General features: G+C 48.3%; 2 protein-coding genes across 2 annotated transcripts in view; one reads left to right on the top strand and one right to left on the bottom strand.

Moving 5' to 3' along the window:
• Nucleotides 1-532: 532 nt before the first annotated feature.
• Nucleotides 533-16,063, top strand: LOC308706792 (NIPA-like protein 2). The gene is made up of 12 exons (XM_081392652.1): nt 533-574; nt 1,015-1,087; nt 1,575-1,643; nt 1,744-1,912; nt 10,724-10,783; nt 11,225-11,346; nt 11,460-11,556; nt 13,458-13,596; nt 15,353-15,441; nt 15,516-15,579; nt 15,689-15,783; nt 15,863-16,063. The coding sequence occupies exons 2-12, from the start codon at nt 1,082-1,084 to the stop codon at nt 15,967-15,969; spliced, it is 1,017 nt and encodes a 338-aa protein (XP_081248778.1). The 5' UTR covers nt 533-574; nt 1,015-1,081; the 3' UTR covers nt 15,970-16,063.
• A 3,002-nt stretch (nt 16,064-19,065) lies between these two features.
• Nucleotides 19,066-22,757, bottom strand: part of LOC308706470 (ribonucleases P/MRP protein subunit POP1-like) — a 31,396-nt gene continuing 27,704 nt past the window's right edge. Inside the window, exons 13-16 of the mRNA XM_081392134.1 lie at nt 22,515-22,697; nt 21,495-21,649; nt 21,252-21,410; nt 19,066-20,140 (exon numbers count right to left, since the gene is read on the bottom strand). Coding sequence (XP_081248260.1) covers nt 19,513-20,140; nt 21,252-21,410; nt 21,495-21,649; nt 22,515-22,697 — 1,125 coding nt within the window. The 3' untranslated portion in view covers nt 19,066-19,512. The remainder of the gene's footprint in view (nt 20,141-21,251; nt 21,411-21,494; nt 21,650-22,514; nt 22,698-22,757) is intronic.

A 22,757-nucleotide genomic window follows, 5' to 3' on the forward strand; every position in this document is an offset into this window, starting at 1 on the left:
AAGCGCTGATGACTTTCACTCAGTTCTGTTAAAAATCCTACAGTGTCGTGATGGGCGTGTCTTCTGACACACAACAAGTGTCTTTATCAAACCTGCATCTCATTCTTGCTGTTTATGATATAATTAGGGGAACATCTACGACAAAAAAAACATCTGGATCAAATTACCTGGAAAATGAATAAATATAAATAGACATCAGGAGAGATGACCAAGTTTTTCTGTAAATAATATTCTCTATCTTTTAAAAAAACGTATCTTTATCTTTAAGATGATAATGAGCTATTTTGATTAGATTTATTGTTACTGTTTCAAAGGTCACTTCTGTTACTCTAGTCTAAACCTTACAATAATACATTTAAACACCCATTCTTAGTGTGTTATCATCATGCAAGAATGTGCTGTAATGTAAGATAATAGATCTACTGTCCATCCAGCACAGCTCACACACACTCACAGAACACTATTGTCCTGGCCTGCACAAAGAGTCCTGTAAGCATGAACACACACACACACACACACACACACACAGAGAGAAAGTCCCAGCACTGCCTCTCGTTCCTGTACCAGAGAAGCCGTATGTATTTCTGCTCATAACTGCTGTTTTCATAACAATAAGTGTGGACTGAGCCTCTAATTCAATCTTTATTATTAGTCTTGTTATTTTATAGGCACTGTTGAGCGGTTGCTTATTGTCAAGTAGCTACTTTTAATGTTTGAGGTCAGGTTGTTATCAGGTTGTCAGCAAAGTATGTTTAGAAAGTAAAGTTTAGTTTATGAAAGTGTTAATTCCATTCTTTCTCTGGAAGTCTAAGGTTTTGATTCACTGAATGGGATTTGAGATTGTTTTTGTTGTTTTTTCTGTCTCATGGAGATACGTGGTTGTACATCATCTATGAGATATATCTGTGTGAGGAATATATGCACCTCTGTAAAACAGACCGATCATAGAGCTTTAAAGAGCTGAACACACACACAGTGTTGAAGTTGTGTCTGTTGTTCTTTTCACTTGTGCAGTGTGTTTGTGAATGTGGTTATTCACTCACTTTACATGCCTTGTGGGAACTACAAGTGAAGATCCAGGATGGAGGTACAAAATTAACAGTGAATCTGAGATTAAACACAAACTACAGCTAAAAAAGCATCTAACCTGAGATTAAACTAAAACTACAGCTAAAACAGCATCTAATCTGAAATTAAACTCAAACTGCAGCTAAAACAGCATCTAACCTGAAATTAAACTCAAACTGCAGCTAAAACAGCATCTAAACTGAAATTAAACTCAAACTACAGCATCTAAAATTAAATTAAACTCAAAATATACCATCTAACCTGAGATTAAACTCAAACTACAGCTAAAGCAGCCTCTTATCTGAGAATAAACTCAGTACTCCTGTACTTAGTCCCATCTTTCCCTACACTAGCGACATTATTTATCAGCCTCTTGTTTCCTCATAATTTTAGGATTAATTTAGCCATTTAGCCGTTTAGATAACCCTATCTTCGATAGGAATGTTGTTTCAGGATCAACACACGTGTGTTTCTGTGGTCTATGATCTGATGTTTTGTGTTCGCAGGTTTATATCGTGGGGATCTGCATTGCAGTGTGTGGAAACTTTCTCATCAGCATCTCCTTAAATATCCAGGTGAACCTCAACACTCATTAACAGTCACATGGACATCATTCACAAACATCTGCTCTTCAGTGTTTCAGTGTTTCGATCTCTGCTGGTGTTTGCTGTGCAGAAATACACACACATGCGTCAGTCTCAGCGCGGGACAAGCCCGTACTACACCAGTCGTCTGTGGTGGTGTGGGATCTTGCTCATGGGATTGGGAGAACTGGGAAACTTCGCTGCATATGGATTTGCTCCGGCGTCGCTCATTGCTCCTCTCGGCTGCGTGTCTGTCATCGGTAAAATAACACAGTAAAACAACAGTACACCAACACAGTAAAACAACAGTACACCAACACAGTAACACCACAGTAAAACACCACAGTAACAACACAGTAAAACACCACATCAGGGACAGTAAAACACCACATCAGGGACAGTAAAACATCAGGGACAGTAAAACATCACATCAGGGACAGTAAAACATCACATCAGGGACAGTAAAACAACACAGTAACAACACAGTAAAACAACACATCAGGGACAGTAAAACAACACAGTAACACCACAGTAAAACAACACAGTAACAACACAGTAAAACACCACAGTAAAACACTACATCAGAGGCAGTAAAACACCACAGTAAAACACCACAGTAAAACACCACAGTAAAACATCACATCAGGGACAGTAAAACAACACAGTAACAACACAGTAAAACAACACAGTAAAACACCACAGTAAAACACCACATCAGGGACAGTAAAACACCACAGTAAAACACCACTGTAAAACACCACTGTAAAACATCACATCAGGGACAGTAAAACAACACAGTAACAACACAGTAAAACACCACAGTAAAACACCACAGTAAAACACCACAGTAAAACACCACAGTAAAACACCACATCAGGGACAGTAAAACACCACAGTAAAACATCACATCAGGGACAGTAAAACAACACAGTAACAACACAGTAAAACACCACAGTAAAACACCACATCAGGGACAGTAAAACAACACAGTAACAACACAGTAACAACACAGTAACAACACAGTAAAACACCACAGTAAAACACCACATCAGGGACAGTAAAACAACACAGTAACAACACAGTAACAACACAGTAAAACAACAAAGTAACACCACAGTAAAACACCACAGTAAAACACCACATCAGGGACAGTAAAACAACACAGTAACAACACAGTAAAACACCACAGTAAAACAACACAGTAAAACACCACAGTAAAACACCACAGTAAAACACCACAGTAAAACACCACAGTAAAACAACACAGTAAAACACCACAGTAAAACACCACAGTAAAACACCACAGTAAAACACCACAGTAAAACACCAGAGACAGTAAAACACCACAGTAAAACACCACAGTAAAACACCAGAGACAGTAAAACACCACAGTAAAACACCACATCAGGGACAGTAAAACAACACAGTAACAACACAGTAAAACACCACAGTAAAACACCACATCAGAGACAGTAAAACACCACAGTAAAACACCACATCAGGGACAGTAAAACACCACAGTAAAACACCACAGTAAAACACCAGAGACAGTAAAACACCACAGTAAAACACCACATCAGGGACAGTAAAACACCACAGTAAAACACCACAGTAAAACACCAGAGACAGTAAAACACCACAGTAAAACACCACATCAGGGACAGTAAAACACCACAGTAAAACGTACTCGGTTACTAATGTAACCTCGGTTCTCTCTAGAAGAGGGAACGAGTATTGCGTAAGTAGCTTACGCATCGGGAAAGTCTTCTTTCTTCGAGATCTGAAGCCAAAAAATTATCCTTAATTTTGTATTCATTGTCAACGCAGTGCAGCAGCCGACAGACCTAGGCAGGCTAAATAAGCGTGCTCATTGGCTGCTCGGCTGCAACTGCTTAAGCCTATCGGTGAGCGCTCTGAACGCGGCAACCAATGAGGGCGCTTCGCGCCCTCCACACCCTTCTAACCGTCAGAATGGGCGTGGCCAGCGTGTATATATTCAGCGCTCACAGGCTAAAATTCTGGTTTTCGCAGTCTGAAGCGCAAAAGCTCGTGGCGCGACACGGCAGGTTACGCAATACTCGTTCCCTCTTCTAGAGAGAACCGAGGTTACATTAGTAACCGAGTACGTTCTCTTACGAGAGGTTCTCTCGTATTGCGTAAGTAGCTTACGCATCGGGAACCCTTTGTCAACGCCGTGTGCGCCGAGCATCCAGCCCATGAATCCCAGGGGAACCGGGGAAAACACTCTGCTGGGAAATGTGGCCGGTCGGAGAGACGGGCCAGCGCAGTACATGCACTTCATGCAGCATATGAAATAGAGCGGCGCGGCCGGTCTATAAACATAACAGTACAAACAGTAGGGCCGGCGGAGCGAGCCCATACAGCACATAAGCACTCATAAGGGTAGGAGAAAACGACATAGTCGGTCTCACATGAAGAGAAAAATTCCCACGCGGCAGAGAATAATGCGGGCGGCCAGCAGCGCGGGCCAGCACCGATAACAGCGCGTAACGGGAAATAGGAAACAGAACGGATCAGCCGGTCTGAGTCAAACACTTCACCCTGAGTAGTTACCAGAATAGCGCCAGCATATGAACGTAGTCTGCACACGGGAGCTGGGCAGAGCATACATGTCACTTATACTGACAATATTTTTGCCTGTAGGGCAGGAACTTCCAGGTTATAAAACCTCACGAATGTTGACGGGGAGGCCCAGCTCGCCGCCATACAAATGTCGTGGATAGAAATTCCGCTGGACCAGGCCCACGACGAGGCCATGCCTCTAGTGGAATGGGCTCTGATGCCCAGAGGGCACTGCAGGTGTTTGGAGGCATAAGCTGCTGCTATCGCGTCCACTATCCACCTGGACAAGCTCTGCTTCGAGGCGGCAAGACCTTTGGTGCGTCCGCCGAAGGAAACAAAGAGCTGCTTTGAACGCCTGAAAACGGCAGAGCGCGTGATGTAAACTCTCAGCGCCCGGACAGGGCATAGGAGGTTATCACTGTCCCCACTATCGGATGCTGGCAGAGCCGAGAGGGAAATAACTTGTGCCCTAAACAGGGTTCCAATCGCTTTGGGGATGTAACCGTGCCTCGGTCTGAGAATGACTTTCGAGTCATTCGGCCCGAACTCGAGACATGCAGGGCTAACAGATAGCGCGTGCAAATCACCCACTCGTTTGACTGAAGACAGAGCTATCAGAAAAACGGTTTTAAGCGACAGATACTTTAGATCCGCGGATTCAAGCGGTTCAAAGGGAAAAGCCTTTAGGGCCGCCAGGACCAAGGACAGATCCCACGAGGGAACCGAGGGGGGCCGCGGGGGATTCATCCGTCTAGCTCCTCTGAGGAAGCGGATAATGAGCTCATTCCTTCCCATTGCCCGGCCGCGCGTCGTCTCAGCGAACGCTGTAATAGCGGCCACATATACTTTGAGCGTGGAAGGGGATCTGCCCTTTTCCAACAGCTTTTGTAAGAAGGAGAGCACCCGCGGGACCCCGCATGCGCGCGGATCCAGGTTTTGAGTAGCGCACCATTTAGAAAACACCGACCATTTAGACGCATAGAGCCGTCTCGTGGAGGGGGCTCTCGACTGTGTGATCGTGTTCACGACCCCTTCTGACAGGTCAACGGGTATCCGTTGATCACCCATGCATGCAGCGACCAGCGCTCTGGATGGGGATGCCAGATCGATCCAGCGGCTTGGGAGAGGATCCTTTCTCACCGGGATCGGCCACGGGGGTGAGTGCGACAGCCTCACTAGCTCTGGGTACCAAGTTTGGTTTTCCCATCACGGGGCTATAAGCAGCACTGAGTGGTGCGTTTCTCTGATCCTCTAAATGACCTGTGGCAACAGGGAGATCGGAGGAAAAGCATACAGCGGGAGGCTGGGCCATGTCTGGGACAGCGCGTCTTCGCTCTTCAAATAAAACTTCAGGCATTGAGCATTGTCTTTCGACGCAAAGAGGTCGATTTCCGCTCTGCCGAATAGGCGCCAGAGAAACTGGACTGTCTGGAGGTGCAGAGACCATTCTCCCGGGGGAATGTTGTCCCTGGACAGTCTGTCTGGACCGACATTCAGGTGGCCCGGTACGTGCGCGGCTTTCAGCGAGCGCAGCGAGCGGTAAGCCCACACGAGAAGGCGTTCTGTCAGCCTGCACAGATTCCTGGATCTGACACCGCCCTGTCGGTTCACATAGGATACCACGGACATGTTGTCCGAGCGGACTAGCACATGGTGATCCCGTATGAATGGGAGGAAGCGCCTGAGCGCGTTCTCGACCGCTATCATCTCCAAACAGTTTATGTGGAGGCATTTTTCCTGGTCTGACCATAGGCCAAAAGCCGGTTTGCCCTCGAACAGAGCGCCCCAGCCTGAGGTGGAAGCGTCCGTCGAGATAATTTTGCGGTGTGAGATAGCTCCCATTGTCACTCCCCGCTGGTACCAGTCGGCCGCTAACCAGGGCTTCAGAGCTGAAACGCAGCTCTGAGTCACTCTGATGCGAATACCGCCGGAAGCCCATGCTCTGTGAGGCACTCGGGCATTCAGCCAGCATTGTAGCGGGCGCATTCGTAAAAGACCCAGCCGAAGCACTGCTGCGGCTGAGGCCATACAACCCAGTAGCCTCTGAAATGTTTTGAGAGGTACGGTGCTGCCCGGCCGGAGAGACGCGGCCAGGCGTCGAATGCAGCGCGCGCGCTGTGTCGACAGGCGGGCCGTGTACTGATATACCTGACCGTCGAAGGCGAATCTCAAGAATGGCCTGTGACGGGGTATTATCAGGATCTGAAAAGCACGCGTCTTTTAGATCGAGAGATATAAACCAGTCCCTCGGGCGAATTTGCGCGAGAATTTGTCTGGTTGTGAGCATTTTGAACGGTCTTCTCATAAGAGCCTCGTTCAAACGTCTCAGATCCAAAATTGGTCTGAGTGCTCCGTCCTTCTTGGGAACGAGGAAATAACGGCTGTAAAAGCCCGACTCGCTCATGGAAGGGGAAACCGGTTCCATAGCCCTTTTGCACAGAAGTGTATTTCTGCTCGAAGTAGATGTGCTACTTCCCCATTCACTCTGGTCTCGATACGCGCTTGAAAGCGCGGAGGGCGGCGAGCGAACTGCAGAGTATAGCCCTGTTTTACTGTGCTTAGCACCCGTTCTGATGCGCCTGGAATAGTTTCCCACGCTTTTGCGTGTGCAGCCAGGGGCAGAATGGCCTCCGGGCTCCGATCGCCGCGCATCGCGGGCTCGAGAGCTCGAAACGGAGGGGCGGGCGCGGCGCGCGCGCTCTTGGTGCTTAGATACGGCAGATCGCACGCAGCGATAGCTGGCCGTTTTACACACAGTGTCCCGGTGGCTTTAGACGGGGAACATAAAGTGTGAGGCGCGACGCGCGATGGCGGCGTCGGGGCGAAAATGTTCGTTAGTATGTGTGAGCGCTCGAGGGCGGGCACAGGAGTTACATTCAGGGGCGGGCGCGGCGCGCGCGCTCTTGGTGGTTAGATACGGCGGATCGCACGTAGCGATAGCTGGCCGTTTTACACACAGTGTCCCGGTGGCTTTGGACGGGGAACATATAGTGTGAGGCGCGAAAATGTATGTGTGAGCGCTCGAGGGCGGGCACAGGACTCACATTTAAAACATGACCGGTCGTGCAAGGCCGTGTGACAGAGCGGGCAGTGAGTAGGTGTGGGCACGGAGAAGTGGACACGTGACCTACTTTTAACACTAAAGCGGCTTTTGCCTGCTTCATGAGAGTGGGCTCTGTGAGAGACACGGGATGTATAGTGCTTGTGTACAGGGGTGAGCACAGAACGTGGGCACATTCACTGTACTAGAAACACATACGGCGTCAGCCGTGCAACCAGACATTATCTTTTGACATTTTCTGGGTTGCCGTGAGAACGGCGGATGCGCGCAGGCGAGCGAGTAGATACCGGCTCGTTGACTGCGGGGTAAACAGCTGCAGTAGCCGTGGCAACGGGGACTGACAGAGCGTTAAGCTTCGACGGTGGTCCAGCCGCAGGGCTGCGGGATTTAACCGTCTTTTCTTCTCTCGTGTTTAGACGCTCAAAAAATACTCGAGCACCCTGAGAAGGTGTGGTGCGAGGGGCGGGTTCGCTTTCTGTAAGTAAGAAAGACTGGCCGCGAGCTCGGAGAAGCAAGCAGCATAAATTTTATTTTCCCCGAGAGCTGGGATCGAACGCGGGTCTCTCGCATGAAAGCGTATGATTCTGCCACTGAGCCACAGGGGAATCACATAGGCTTTCAGTTAGCGCGAGCATATAAAAAGCGACCTCTTGTGTCGCGTCGGCGTTCGTTTGCAGGCGAGCGTGTGTTTAAAACAGGCTCGTTTACTGCAATAGTAATATTTCCAGTCGCCTGAACTTAAGAGGGGACTGAGAAATGTGTGAGGATTGGCGGTTGTCCAGCCGTAGCGAGACTAACACACTCTCTTCTCTTTTCGCCGGTGAGTGAGGCGCGCACGCTGAACGCTGCTCGTGACCGTCCGCTTTGTCATCCCTTGAACGGCGCAATCTGCACGGCCCAACGAGGGAGAGAGCGGGCTTGTTTTCTGTATGTAAGAAAAACTGGCCGCGAGCTCGGAGAAGCGAACAGCATAAACTTTAACTGCCGCGAGAGCGGGGACCGAACCCGGGTCTCTAGCTTGACAGTCTAGGATTCCGCCACTGAGCCACAGGGGAGAATACATTAGTACGCGGTTAGCGTCATCATGTCTTGTGACAGCGTTTGCTTGCAGGCGAGCGTGTATTTATAACAGGCTCGTATACTGCAATAGTAACAATTCCAGTCGCCTGAACTTAAGAGGGGACTGAGAAATGTGTGAGAATGGAGGTTATAGTCCAGGCCACGGCGGGACGAAAACACTCTGTTCCCCTTTCACCAGTGACGCGCGAGGACGGAGTAGCTTTCTTGTAACGTAAAGAGAGCTCAGACCGTCCGCTCCTGCCATCCCTTGTGAGCGGCGCAGTTTGCGCGGCTCGAACAGAGGGAGAGGAAACTCGCTCCGAGACCGTCCGCTCCTGCCATCCCTCGTGAGCGGCTCAGTTTGCGCGGCTCGAACAGAGGGAGAGGAAACTCGCTCCGAGACCGTCCGCTTCTGCCATCCCTCGTGAGCGGCTCAGTTTGCGCGGCTCGAACAGAGGGAGAGGAAACTCGCTCCGAGACCGTCCGCTTCTGCCATCCCTTGTGAGCGGCGTATTGCACGGCTCGAACAGAGGGAGAGTACGGGTATCTATCACATTCACCTCATCTCCTGACGCGGCGGCGGCGCGGGCAGAGCCGGCGGTTGAGCGGCCGGGAGGGAGAGGGCGAGAGAGAGCTCGAGGGAGAGGTTCCGGCGAGCTCCTCAGTCACAACAGTCTCCGGTGGTCGCTGCGAGCGGCGCTTCTTATTGCGCGGCCCGGCAGGGACAGGCGGAGCGACAGCTTGGTCGAAAGCTTCAAGTCGAGCCCGCAGGGTCGACATTGAAAGCTCTTCGCACTCGGAGAGTGCGGTGGCGGCGTGCCCGCGGCCCAGTCGGAGAGCGCAGAGAGGTGGCGGTCTCCGTTGCTGAGCGGGGCGCGGCACGAGCCGCAAAAACGAGGCGTTTTTACAAAAACGCCTCGTGCTCTTTTAGAGTACACACAGAAACAGTAATAATGTAAAGGATATGTCGCCGGATAGCGTAGCAGGCACGGATGGCTGAAGGCGGCGAAGACGGCCGGCTTCCTCAGGGCTGTCCTAAGCTTGCTGGTCGCTGGTTTCAACGGCGGCGGCTCTCAAGATCCAGCGATGCGAAGAGCGTCGCTGAAGACAAGAAAATCAGAATTTTAGCCTGTGAGCGCTGAATATATACACGCTGGCCACGCCCATTCTGACGGTTAGAAGGGTGTGGACAACACAGTAACAACACAGTAAAACACCACATCAGGGACAGTAAAACACCACAGTAAAACACCACATCAGGGACAGTAAAACACCACAGTAAAACACCACATCAGGGACAGTAAAACACGACATCAGGGACAGTAAAACACCACATCAGGGACAGTAAAACACCACATCAGGGACAGTAAAACACCACATCAGGGACAGTAAAACAACACAGTAACAACACAGTAAAACACCACATCAGGGACAGTAAAACACCACATCAGGGACAGTAAAACAACACAGTAACAACACAGTAAAACACCACATCAGGGACAGTAAAACACCACATCAGGGACAGTAAAACACCACAGTAAAACACCACATCAGGGACAGTAAAACACCACAGTAACAACACAGTAAAACACCACAGTAAAACACCACATCAGGGACAGTAAAACACCACATCAGGGACAGTAAAACACCACATCAGGGACAGTAAAACACCACAGTAAAACACCACATCAGGGACAGTAAAACACCACAGTAACAACACAGTAAAACACCACAGTAAAACACCACATCAGGGACAGTAAAACACCACATCAGGGACAGTAAAACACCACATCAGGGACAGTAAAACACCACAGTAAAACACCACATCAGGGACAGTAAAACACCACAGTAAAACACCACATCAGGGACAGTAAAACACCACATCAGGGACAGTAAAACACCACAGTAAAACACCACATCAGGGACAGTAAAACACCACAGTAAAACACCACATCAGGGACAGTAAAACACCACAGTAAAACACCACATCAGGGACAGTAAAACACCACATCAGGGACAGTAAAACACCACATCAGGGACAGTAAAACACCACAGTAAAACACCACATCAGGGACAGTAAAACACCACAGTAAAACACCACAGTAAAACACCACATCAGGGACAGTAAAACACCACATCAGGGACAGTAAAACACCACAGTAAAACACCACATCAGGGACAGTAAAACACCACAGTAAAACACCACATCAGGGACAGTAAAACACCACATCAGGGACAGTAAAACACCACATCAGGGACAGTAAAACACCACATCAGGGACAGTAAAACACCACAGTAAAACACCACACTCAGTATTTTACTCTTCTAATGGTGTTTAAAGCTTGTAACGTTGGTTCTTCTCTTTCAGCGAGTGCTGTTATTTCTGTGGTGTTCCTCAAGGAAACGTTACGTGCTTCAGATATCCTCGGTGAGATCAGATTCAGATTCACGCCTCAAGTTCTTGTCTTCTGTTGTTATACTGTAAAATAATGAAACTCAAAGTTATATTATAAAGTATAAAGTAAGACTGGGTAGAGTTTGCAACATTGCCAATTCCACCAATTAAGTATTGAGCTTATTCACATCACATCAGTTCATTCCTGTTCTGGGAATCAAACTCATGACTGCTGGACACTAACAATCACTGATAATACACACTCTCTCTCACACACACACACACACACACACACACACTGAATCAGATCTGTGTGATGTTAATTCAGTTGATCTGAGGATCACTCAAGAATATCAGTAGGAAACAAGACCTGCCTTCCACAAACTCCTGATGAAACCCAACACTGGATTCATAATGTAACATGAACATGAACATGCGATTGACGGTCTTGTAATAAAGCCATTTCATTCACAGGAGGTGCTTTAGCTCTGACCGGCACCTACTTTCTGGTGACCTTTGCCCCTCATTCGTCCCCTCATGTGACGGCCAACATGGTGGAGCGCTCGCTGGTCAGCTGGCTCTTCCTCATCTACTTCGTGAGTTTCATCTCAGACTTCGATCCGATCAAGAAGCCATTGGAAAAGTGACACAAACATGACTGCGATATAAATGCTGGTGCTTGAAGAGTGTTGCATCTCTCTCTCTGCAGTCCTTCGAAGCGATTCTCTTCGCTGTCCTGATGTATCTGTACAAGTGCAGGAACATGAAGCACATCGTGATCATCATGGTCATGGTGGCGTTACTCGGTGAGAACAGATTCTGCTCTGGTTATATATATATATGAGACTGAAGATGATGAGAAAGTGTCTGGTTCCTTTCATTAGGGCTTGAGATCCTACAGAAGCTGGTTTAGCCCTCTGGTGCTCTTCGTCATTTTTAAACGAAAAATTGTACTTTTTTTTTTTTTTACTTAATCGGAATGGTACGAAACTTGGTAAAGGTTTAGGCCAGAGGTCTTCAATCCTGCTCCTGGAGGGCCACTGTCCTGCAGAGTTTAGTTCCAACCAAGCGGCAACATTCTGATCTGAAAAATGAAGCCTACCTGGAAGTGCGAAAAACTGCAATACATCGAAAATCCGCTAGGGCAGGTCCCAAAAGGGAGCAAATGTCCATAGCCCCCATGTTAAAATGTCCGTTTTCACAGCATAAATTCATGTTTTTACAGGTTGGTCACATGGACTTTTATTGTATTTTTCGATAGGTTCCGAGTGCCTGACAACTGTGAGGGGGGTGAAGTTTTTTCTAACTCGTTAGTTTAGATCGTATTTAGATATAAAATGTATGACAATAAGGGCGTGGTTAACTTTGATTGACAGCTTGATTGACAGCTGATAACGAGCATAGGCAGCGCCAAGGAGAATGACAACATAAGAAGCGCCATTTTTTAATATACAGTTGACATATAATACTACTGTTTCTGTATCATGAAATGTAGTTTTAAGAGTTTTTCAGGCGAGAATGAGTTGTTTAAAGCTCAAATCTGTGGTTTATTTATAAAGATTTATGAAAATTGTATCCAGGTTGTGAGATCCAGCGATGACCGGGCGCTCGGCGCTCATGTACCCCGCCTGGAACAGCCTTTCCTCGGCTAGTCGGTCTGAGGTTTGCCGCTGACTCTGGCGTCTCTGTAGTGGTTAAACATGAGATATAATTCGTCTTGTGTATTTCTAACGGGCGATTTTTGGTCTCGTAAATCTATAATTTGTTCCCTGGGCAATCGTTTTGGCTGAGGGGAAGTTTCATAACTTTATAAGCTATTTAACTTTACCGTTGTATGGTTAGACTAGATCGAGCGCTGACTTTGTATGTTTGACTGAATTGTTTGCTTTATTTGTAGAGCTTCTTGTACCTTTCACTTATACTTTTATAATGGCTAATATTGATAAAACTGAAATTTAACAAAAAGAGACTGGGTTGAGTTTTGTAATTTTAAATTTTAATACAACGAAGATGATCTGTAATGTTGTTTACTGCAACATCTGTTGTTTAGTACAAATGCACATATTGCCTGGACCATATTAAAATGTTTAATATTTTTATATTATATTTAAAACGAAAAGAGGCAGGGTTGTGTTTTATATTTAGTTTTTTTTATAAATAGGCAAACGTTATGTGCAGTGAATATAATCAATACGCGTTGCCTGAACCACATTTGTGTGGCTATAATGTTTAAGATTTCTTTAAATGAAAACGAAAAGAGTTAGTATGGTGTTTTATAACATATTTCCTTGCCTAAAGTATACAGAGATAACCGAAGTAGCAGAGCGAGCTGAGTGCTGCGTCAGAAGGGGGGCGGGGTTAGGATTTCCCAAAAATTTCCAATATGGCGCCGCCCATACCCCCCATAAACGGCTTCAAACCCGTTCTTCAGAAAGTCTATGGGGGACGTCACAGACGCTTTGTCCATATTTTTTACAGTCTATGGTTCCAACCTGCTTCAGCACACCTGCCTTTGAGTACTCAAGCGATTCTGAAGAGCTTGATGAGCTGATTCAGGTGTGTTTGATTAGGGTTGGAACTAAACTTTGCAGGACAGTGGCCCTCCAGGAGCAGGATTGAAGACCTCTGGTTTAGGCACTTGAATCATGGACACAAAAATCATGGACACGCAGAGCAGTGACTGTGTGTGTGTGTGTGTGTGTTGCAGCGTCGGTGACAGTGATCTCGGTGAAGGCCGTTTCAGGAATGATCACGGAGACGATCCGAGGAAGTCACTTACAGCTCACCTATCCCATCTTCTACATCATGGTAGTCATCATGATCGTGTCCTGCGCCTTCCAGATCAAGTGCGTCCCACACACACACACACACACACACACATACACACACACACACACTCAATACACTCACTCACACACACACACTCAACCACTCACTTATCCAATGTTCTACATCATGTTCATCATCATGATCGTGTCCTGCGCCTTCCAGATCAAGTGCGCCCCACACACATACACACACACACACACACACACACACACACACACACACACTCACTCACACACACACACTCAACCACTCACCTATCCCATGTTCTACATCATGTTCATCATCATGATCACGTCCTGCACCTTCCAGATCAAGTGCGTCTCACACACACACACACTCTCACACACACACACACACACACGCACACACGGTTCTCAGTATTTTGCTGGGAATAATCCCTGGTCTCTTCGATCGCCTCAGGGTTAGACACACACACACACACACACACACACACACACACACACACACACTTCTGAGTACTTTGCTGGGAATAATCCCTGGTCTCTTCGATCGCCTCAGGATTAGACACACACACACACACACACACACACACACGGTTCTCAGTACTTTGCTGGGAATAATCCCTGGTCTCTTCGATCGCCTCAGGGTTAGATACACACACACACACACACTTCTGAGTACTTTGCTGGGAATAATCCCTGGTCTCTTCGATCGCCTCAGGGTTAGATACACACTCTCTCTCACACACACACACACACACACACACACACACGGTTCTCAGTACTTTGCTGGGAATAATCCCTGGTCTCTTCGATCGCCTCAGGGTTAGACACACACACACACACACACACACACACACACACACACACACACATACTTCTGAGTACTTTGCTGGGAATAATCCCTGGTCTCTTCGATCGCCTCAGGGTTAGATACACACACACACACACACACACACACACACACACACACTTCTGAGTACTTTGCTGGGAATAATCCCTGGTCTCTTTGATCGCCTCAGGGTTAGATACACACACACACACACACACACACACACACACACACACACACACACACACACACACACACACACACACACACACACACACACACACACACACACACACACACACACACACACACACACACACACACACACACACACACACGGTTCTCAGTACTTTGCTGGGAATAATCCCTGGTCTCTTCGATCGCCTCAGGGTTAGACACACACACACACACACACACACACACACACACACACACACACATACTTCTGAGTACTTTGCTGGGAATAATCCCTGGTCTCTTCGATCGCCTCAGGGTTAGATACACACACACACACACACACACACACACACACACACACACACACTTCTGAGTACTTTGCTGGGAATAATCCCTGGTCTCTTCGATCGCCTCAGGGTTAGATACACACACACACACACACACACACACACACACACACACACACACACACACACTTCTGAGTACTTTGCTGGGAATAATCCCTGGTCTCTTTGATCGCCTCAGGGTTAGATACACACACACACACACACACACACACACACACACACACACACACACACACTTCTGAGTACTTTGCTGGGAATAATCCCTGGTCTCTTCGATCGCCTCAGGGTTAGACACACACACACACACACACACACATACTTCTGAGTACTTTGCTGGGAATAATCCCTGGTCTCTTCGATCGCCTCAGGGTTAGACACACACACACACACACACACACACACACACGGTTCTCAGTATTTTGCTGGATATAATCCCTGGTCTCTTTGATCGCCTCAGGTTTCTGAATCAGGCCATGAAGCTGTTTGACGCCACTGAGATCGTGCCCATCAACTACGTGTTCTTCACCGCCAGCGCCATCGTCGCCGGTCAGTCGAGTTCAAATGTGTTTCGGTTGTGTTTCATGCCAAAAATAACTAACAAAATCTATTTGTATTTCTAGGCATTTTATTTTATGAAGAATTTTATGGTTTATCTGTGATATACTGCATCATGTTTGTGGTCGGGTGAGCATTTCTTACCATTTTATTTATAACAATATTTGCCACCTGTGTGTCTGTGGTTTAAGATGTGTCTGTGTGTGTGTGTGTGTGTGTGTGTGTGTGTGTGGCTTAGGTGTCTGCTGGCATTCACTGGGGTTTTCCTGATCGCACGAGCTCGTCCCAGAATCAAGATGGACAGCGTGTTCATTTCTATGGGCCAGATTCCAGGTATCTCTAACGCCTGATAGTCCAGGGATCGAGCCGGAAGTGACTATAATATAATAAAAAATTTGTTTGTGTTTTTCAGGGAAAAGTTGTACGGACAAAGTGCAGCCGCAGCAAGACGACAATAAATATGGAGCGCTGGCGTCTAAATTCACCTGCAACAGTGGAATACAGCAGGACGAGCCATAGAGAGAGAGAGAGAGAGAGAGAGAGAGAGAGAGAGAGAGAGAGAGAGAGAGAGAGAGAGAGAGAGAGAGAGAGAGAGAGAGAGAGAGAGAGAGAGAGAGAGAGAGCCTGCAGGAGGAACAGAACTAACACTCAGTGTGTATGTGTGAGAATATGTGAGTGTGTTTGTGTGCGTGAGTGAGAGTGTATCTGAGTGTGTGTGTGTGTGTGAGTGAGAGAGAGAGAGTGTAAGTGTGTGAGTGAGATTGTGTGTGTGTGTGAGTGTGTGTCTAACTGAGTTTATAAAAGGGTTCATTTTGAATGCATAACTGTCTAAGTGTTATGGGAGTATTGTGATTTTTTTTAAATAAACATTGTAACATGAAAAAACAGAGTTTGATACTTTGCCTGAAGGAAAAACATGACAAAATGACTAGTATTGTATAAAAAACTTGACACACACACACACACTCACATCTCATGAAGGTAAAGTGTGTGACTAGCACTGGATCATCATTAATGTTGCCTGAGCAGAAACTAGAGGAGATTTAATTGAACACTTTGGATTATCAATACTCACAACACACTTTACCTACTGTGGCGCACACTAGGTGTGTCTAGGTGCAGGTCCACCATCTGATCTGGATACGGCCCGGATCCGGCTGACTACATCATGCGTTGTGGTCGCGTCTAGGCGCAGGTCCTCCATCTGATCTGGATACGGCCCAGATCCGGCTGACTACATCATGCGTTGTGGTCGTGTCTAGGCGCAGGTCCACCATCTGATCTGGATACGGCCCGGATCCGGCTGACTACATCATGCGTTGTGGTCGTGTCTAGGAGCAGGTCCTCCATCTGATCTGGATACGGCCTGGATCTGGCTGACTACATCATGCGTTGTGGTCATGTCTAGGCGCAGGTCCTCCATCTGATCTGGATACGGCCCGGATCCCCCTGACTACATCATGCGTTGTGGTCGTGTCTAGGCGCAGGGCCTCCATCTGATCTGGATACGGCCTGGATCTGGCTGACTACATCATGCGTTGTGGTCGTGTCTAGGCGCAGGTCCTCCATCTGATCTGGATATGGCCCGGATCCGGCTGACTACATCATGCGTTGTGGTCGTGTCTAGGTGCAGGTCCTCCATCTGATCTGGATACGGCCTGGATCCGGCTGACTACATCATGTGTTGTGGTCGTGTCTAGGAGCAGGTCCTCCATCTGATCTGGATACGGCCTGGATCCGGCTGACTACATCATGCGTTGTGGTCGTGTCTAGGCGCAGGTCCTCCATCTGATCTGGATATGGCCCGGATCCCCCTGACTACATCATGCGTTGTGGTCGTGTCTAGGCGCAGGTCCTCCATCTGATCTGGATATGGCCCGGATCCGGCTGACTACATCATGCGTTGTGGTCGTGTCTAGGCGCAGGTCCTCCATCTGATCTGGATACGGCCCGGATCCGGCTGACTACATCATGTGTTGTGGTCGTGTCTAGGCGCAGGTCCTCCATCTGATCTGGATATGGCCCGGATCCGGCTGACTACATCATGCGTTGTGGTCGTGTCTAGGCGCAGGTCCTCCATCTGATCTGGATACGGCCCGGATCCGGCTGACTACATCATGCGTTGTGGTCGTGTCTAGGCGCAGGTCCTCCATCTGATCTGGATACGGCCCGGATCCGGCTGACTACATCATGCGTTGTGGTCGTGTCTAGGCGCAGGTCCTCCATCTGATCTGGATATGGCCCGGATCCGGCTGACTACATCATGCGTTGTGGTCGTGTCTAGGCGCAGGTCCTCCATCTGATCTGGATATGGCCCGGATCCGGCTGACTACATCATGCGTTGTGGTCGTGTCTAGGCGCAGGTCCTCCATCTGATCTGGGTACGGCCCGGATCCCCCTGACTACATCATGTGTTGTGGTTGTGTCTAGTAGCAGGTCCTCCATCTGATCTGGATACGGCCCGGATCCGGCTGACTACATCATGCGTTGTGGTCGTGTCTAGGCGCAGGTCCTCCATCTGATCTGGATACGGCCCAGATCCGGCTGACTACATCATGTGTTGTGGTCGTGTCTAGGCGCAGGTCCTCCATCTGATCTGGATATGGCCCGGATCCGGCTGACTACATCATGTGTTGTGGTCGTGTCTAGGCGCAGGTCCTCCATCTGATCTGGATACGGCCCGGATCCCCCTGACTGCATCATGCGTTGTGGCCGTGTCTAGGCGCAGGTCCTCCATCTGATCTGGATACGGCCCGGATCCGGCTGACTACATCATGCGTTGTGGTCGTGTCTAGGCGCAGGTCCTCCATCTGATCTGGATATGGCCCGGATCCGGCTGACTACATCATGCGTTGTGGTCGTGTCTAGGCGCAGGTCCTCCATCTGATCTGGATATGGCCCGGATCCGGCTGACTACATCATGCGTTGTGGTCGTGTCTAGGCGCAGGTCCTCCATCTGATCTGGGTACGGCCCGGATCCCCCTGACTACATCATGTGTTGTGGTTGTGTCTAGTAGCAGGTCCTCCATCTGATCTGGATACGGCCCGGATCCGGCTGACTACATCATGCGTTGTGGTCGTGTCTAGGCGCAGGTCCTCCATCTGATCTGGATACGGCCCAGATCCGGCTGACTACATCATGTGTTGTGGTCGTGTCTAGGCGCAGGTCCTCCATCTGATCTGGATATGGCCCGGATCCGGCTGACTACATCATGTGTTGTGGTCGTGTCTAGGCGCAGGTCCTCCATCTGATCTGGATACGGCCCGGATCCCCCTGACTGCATCATGCGTTGTGGCCGTGTCTAGGCGCAGGTCCTCCATCTGATCTGGATGGAAATTGCTTACTGGCCAAGCTTGAGAGCTGACGTATGGAAATACTGTAAGGAATGTGAAACTTGTGTGAATTTGATGGGCCTTTCCCCAAGAGCTCTAAACAAAATGAGCTTCTTTTAATTGTATTTGATTACTGTTCAGAATGGGTGGAGCTTCTTCCACTGAGGACGGCCAAAGCACCACAAACTGCCCGTATTTTAGTTGAGGAGATTTCTACAAGGTGGGGAACTCCTGCCTGTCTGGTATTTTTAATGCAAAACAAAGTTATACAAGTACACAACTGCATGAAATATTTCACACTGAAATGTGTGTGGCTTTTGAATATTTTATTACAAAAGTCTTACATATTTTACCTTTAATCAAAATAAATTTCTTCGCAAATCAAATATCACTCAAATCCCAGAAGAAAAAAAACACAAATTCATGATGTGAAGAGTTTCTCTCTCTCTCTCTCTCAAAAAAAAAAAGTATTTCAGCACATGGTCTTGGAAGTTCGACATGCATGGAGGAGATCACAGAACAGCCGCTCATGACTGTGTTTGATGTGATGGACTGACGTTCAGGTGTCGAGGCTGATCTGGGCGAAGCGGTACTGCAGGGACGAGGTGTGTGTGTGTGTGTGTGTGTGTGTGTGTGTGTGTGTGTGCGCGCGCTCAGGTGTCAAGGCTGATCTGGGTGAAGCCGTACTGCAGGGACGAGGTGTGTGTGTGTGTGTGTGTGCGCGCGCGCTCAGGTGTCAAGGCTGATCTGGGCGAAGCGGTACTGCAGGGACGAGGGGTTGCGCAGGAGCACAAGTCCGCGCTGGTCCTGTGTCTGCTTGAGGAGTGTGTGTGTGAGGCCGGTCAGGCTGACGAAGGCCAGAGCCTCTCCACAACCAGAGGTCAGAGAGAAGTCGCCCTGCGTGACCCATCCCAGAGTCTGGCGGCTGCAGTGGGACACGACCCTGGGAAGAGGAGCAGGACACACCCCCCGCAGGACACGCTCCCGACGCTCCGGATCCGCAGGGTCGCTCCGGTCCCTCGGGTGATCTGTGTGTCGGGGCTCCTGCGGGCCGCTGCTGTGTCCATCTGTACGCAGCAGCTGGAGGTCAGAGGTCGTGGGCACACACACCATGGCATGCAGCGCCGGCTGGCCTTTACTCAGCAGACGCAGACGCACCCAGAGGAGAGAACGCCTGAACTCCTGCTGTAGAGCTGTAGCCGCCGCAGGGGTCAGAGGGGGGTCAGGGGTCACACCAAGCCGGGTCAGAGGGGGGTCAGGGGTCACACGCAGCCGGGTCAGCGGGGGGTCAGGGGTCATGCGCAGACGCAGTCGACGACGGATCCAACCAGACAGCAACCGCAGCTCCTTCAGACTCCTGCAACACACAACCAGATGAAAGCGAATCTCTCTCTCCTCAACGTGTCTGTTATTCCACTGAAGCAACGGATCGCAGTTGACCCGTACGGATCAGCTCCCCACGGGTCGGCTTGTATGTGATTCGCGGATTAACTGCTAAATTTAACCATCACATACCCCTGTTCCACCAAGGCAGTGCTGGTGCCGGTTAGGGGCCAGTGCCTACTCGCGAACCAGTTCTTTGTGTTTCGACAGCCAAAGAACCGGTTCTCGGCCAGGAAAATTGGTTCCAAAGCGGCACCAACTCTTTGCTGGACTAGAACCGTTCTTTTACCACGTCATGCTTATGCCAGCCCCCTGGATTGCTTTTTAATTACTGTAAGTTTTCAGCAGTTGTCTTGGCTTTCCATGCCTTTTTGCACCTCCCTTTCTTCATGTGTTCAATACTTTTTCCCTGTGTCATTTCACATTATTACACATAACCTAATTTCTGAACTTATGTTTGTTTCTTTGTATGTATGGCTTACTTGGGTTGTTACCAACATCTGGTGAATATGTCATGTCAATAGCACCTTTGGAAATATATTTACTGAGAAAAATGATGACGTGTTCAATACTTATTTCCCCCGCTATACATAACTACAATGCATACTGTATTAGATTTAGACTGTTGGAAAAACTGCAGCAACGCAATGCGAAGTTCTCAATAAAGAATAACTTCTGTTTGAACGCGATCCCAACATCTCCTGGTCTCTCCTATGAAGAAGGAAAAAGTTCCCTACATTTTTAATAATCAACTCTTTATGCTCTCCAACAAAAACAGGCAGTCTCTCTGTTCTCAGCTCATTAGCAGCTGTCCCACCGCTGAGGAACCTGGTAACTCTAGTCCGGGACCAGGTGGCCATCTTGGTTTGTAGTTCCCATTGCTGCAACCACATAGATGGCACACAGCTTGCCTCTACGACATACACTCTCACGAAGCCACAGAACAAAGTGTTTTTACAATTAGGCTTAATTATTAATTTCTGTACCTGAATACTACTGTTAGGCCAGGCAAGGCAAGTTTATTTATATAGCACATTTCATACACAATGGCAATTACATAAGCCATCAGGGTTAGACTGACTGACCTCAGAACAGTGAACGGTGTCTCGTCTCTGCTGCTGCTGGCCGTCTCTTCGCTCAGACTCACTAGCTCCTCCCACTCCTCCGTCAGCTGTTGCCAGGGGCAACGGAACGGCGCCAAGCAGCCATGTTTGATGTAGTTGGTGCGTTTTGATGGAGGACGTCTGAAACGGTCAAAAGTGATTCTCTATTGTATCATGAACACAAAAAACACACAAAACAACACTTCTCAACATCTCCCATCCCACCTTTTGAACTTTTCCAGAAGCTCCTGCTCCTGCTCAGACTGGAAGCGCTCTCCTGCAGGGCAGTCTGGGTAATCGTGAGGGAAGTGAGGCTGACCCATGAACTGGGAGTGTTTGACACTCATGTGGAGGCCGCCGACTCGAACGCCACGGTACACCTGAAAACAACACACACCTGTCATTAGACTTCACACACGCCGACAGGAGATCACGGTGGACATCTGAGACGGAGCGCGAGGAGACGTCGTACGGAGAGAAAACAGGATTCGTTGAGCTTCCAGATCCGGCTGTGATTGGCTCTGTAACGATGCCCTCTTGTCGCGATTCGACACACATCACTAAACAACATTAAAGCAATACTCCAAGACATGTGGTAAAAGGTTAACAAAAGATTAACTGTTGATTAAAATGCTAAATTTGGAGCATTATCAGGAGCAACACATAATCCCCCATTGCATTATTATACATTATATTCAACATTATATACAGTAGTTTAATGTAGTACTGACACAAACTATTTTTTTTTCCTCACACAGTAATTTTTATTTCTATCCACGATATATATTGTTGCAGTTTTGTATTGTGATATATTGTTCCACCCTGTGAGGACAGCAGTGATCAGACGACTGTGAAGAGCGACTTATAAACCAACAACGTCCCTTAGTTTTCACATTTCAAACATTTTTGTACAATTTATTTGACGACTTATATTATATCCCTGTTGAAAGTTTCCACGGCACCCTAGTGGTCATCGGCCCCTGCCTGAGAAACACTGAAACCCTCTTTGACGAGCATAAACAAACAAGTACTGTAAAATGCTGTTAATTTTTTTTATCATTTATGTCTACAGAACATCTGCTCATTTCTCAAACCATGAATAAAGGCTTTCCTCTACTAACTGTAACCAGTGTCAGTCGATCAACACTTCAGCTCCTCAATTTTCTATTTTACACCGTCTCCTTTATGGTCGTTTCACGAAAACAAGTCTGAGAGGAAACGTGAGAAACGTGAGATGAGACGCACCAGCGGGACCCAGAAGGACATTCCCCATCCCTTGGGAAGCAGCAGATCCCAGCCGGAGCCCCAGTGCCGACGCTCCTCTCCACACACACGCCCCGCATGATGGACCAGCAGAACCGGCACAGCAGAAGAAGAGGAGAGCCGGGAGCCGGGAACCAGCAGATCACTCCTCCTGCGGTTCAGCTCCTGACACACACACACACACACACACACACACGGAAAGTGTCATTTAAATGTTCTCGAGCA

This window comes from Scardinius erythrophthalmus (genome assembly GCF_964197995.2).
Source record: "Scardinius erythrophthalmus genome assembly, chromosome: 2".
NCBI lineage: Eukaryota > Metazoa > Chordata > Actinopteri > Cypriniformes > Leuciscidae > Scardinius > Scardinius erythrophthalmus.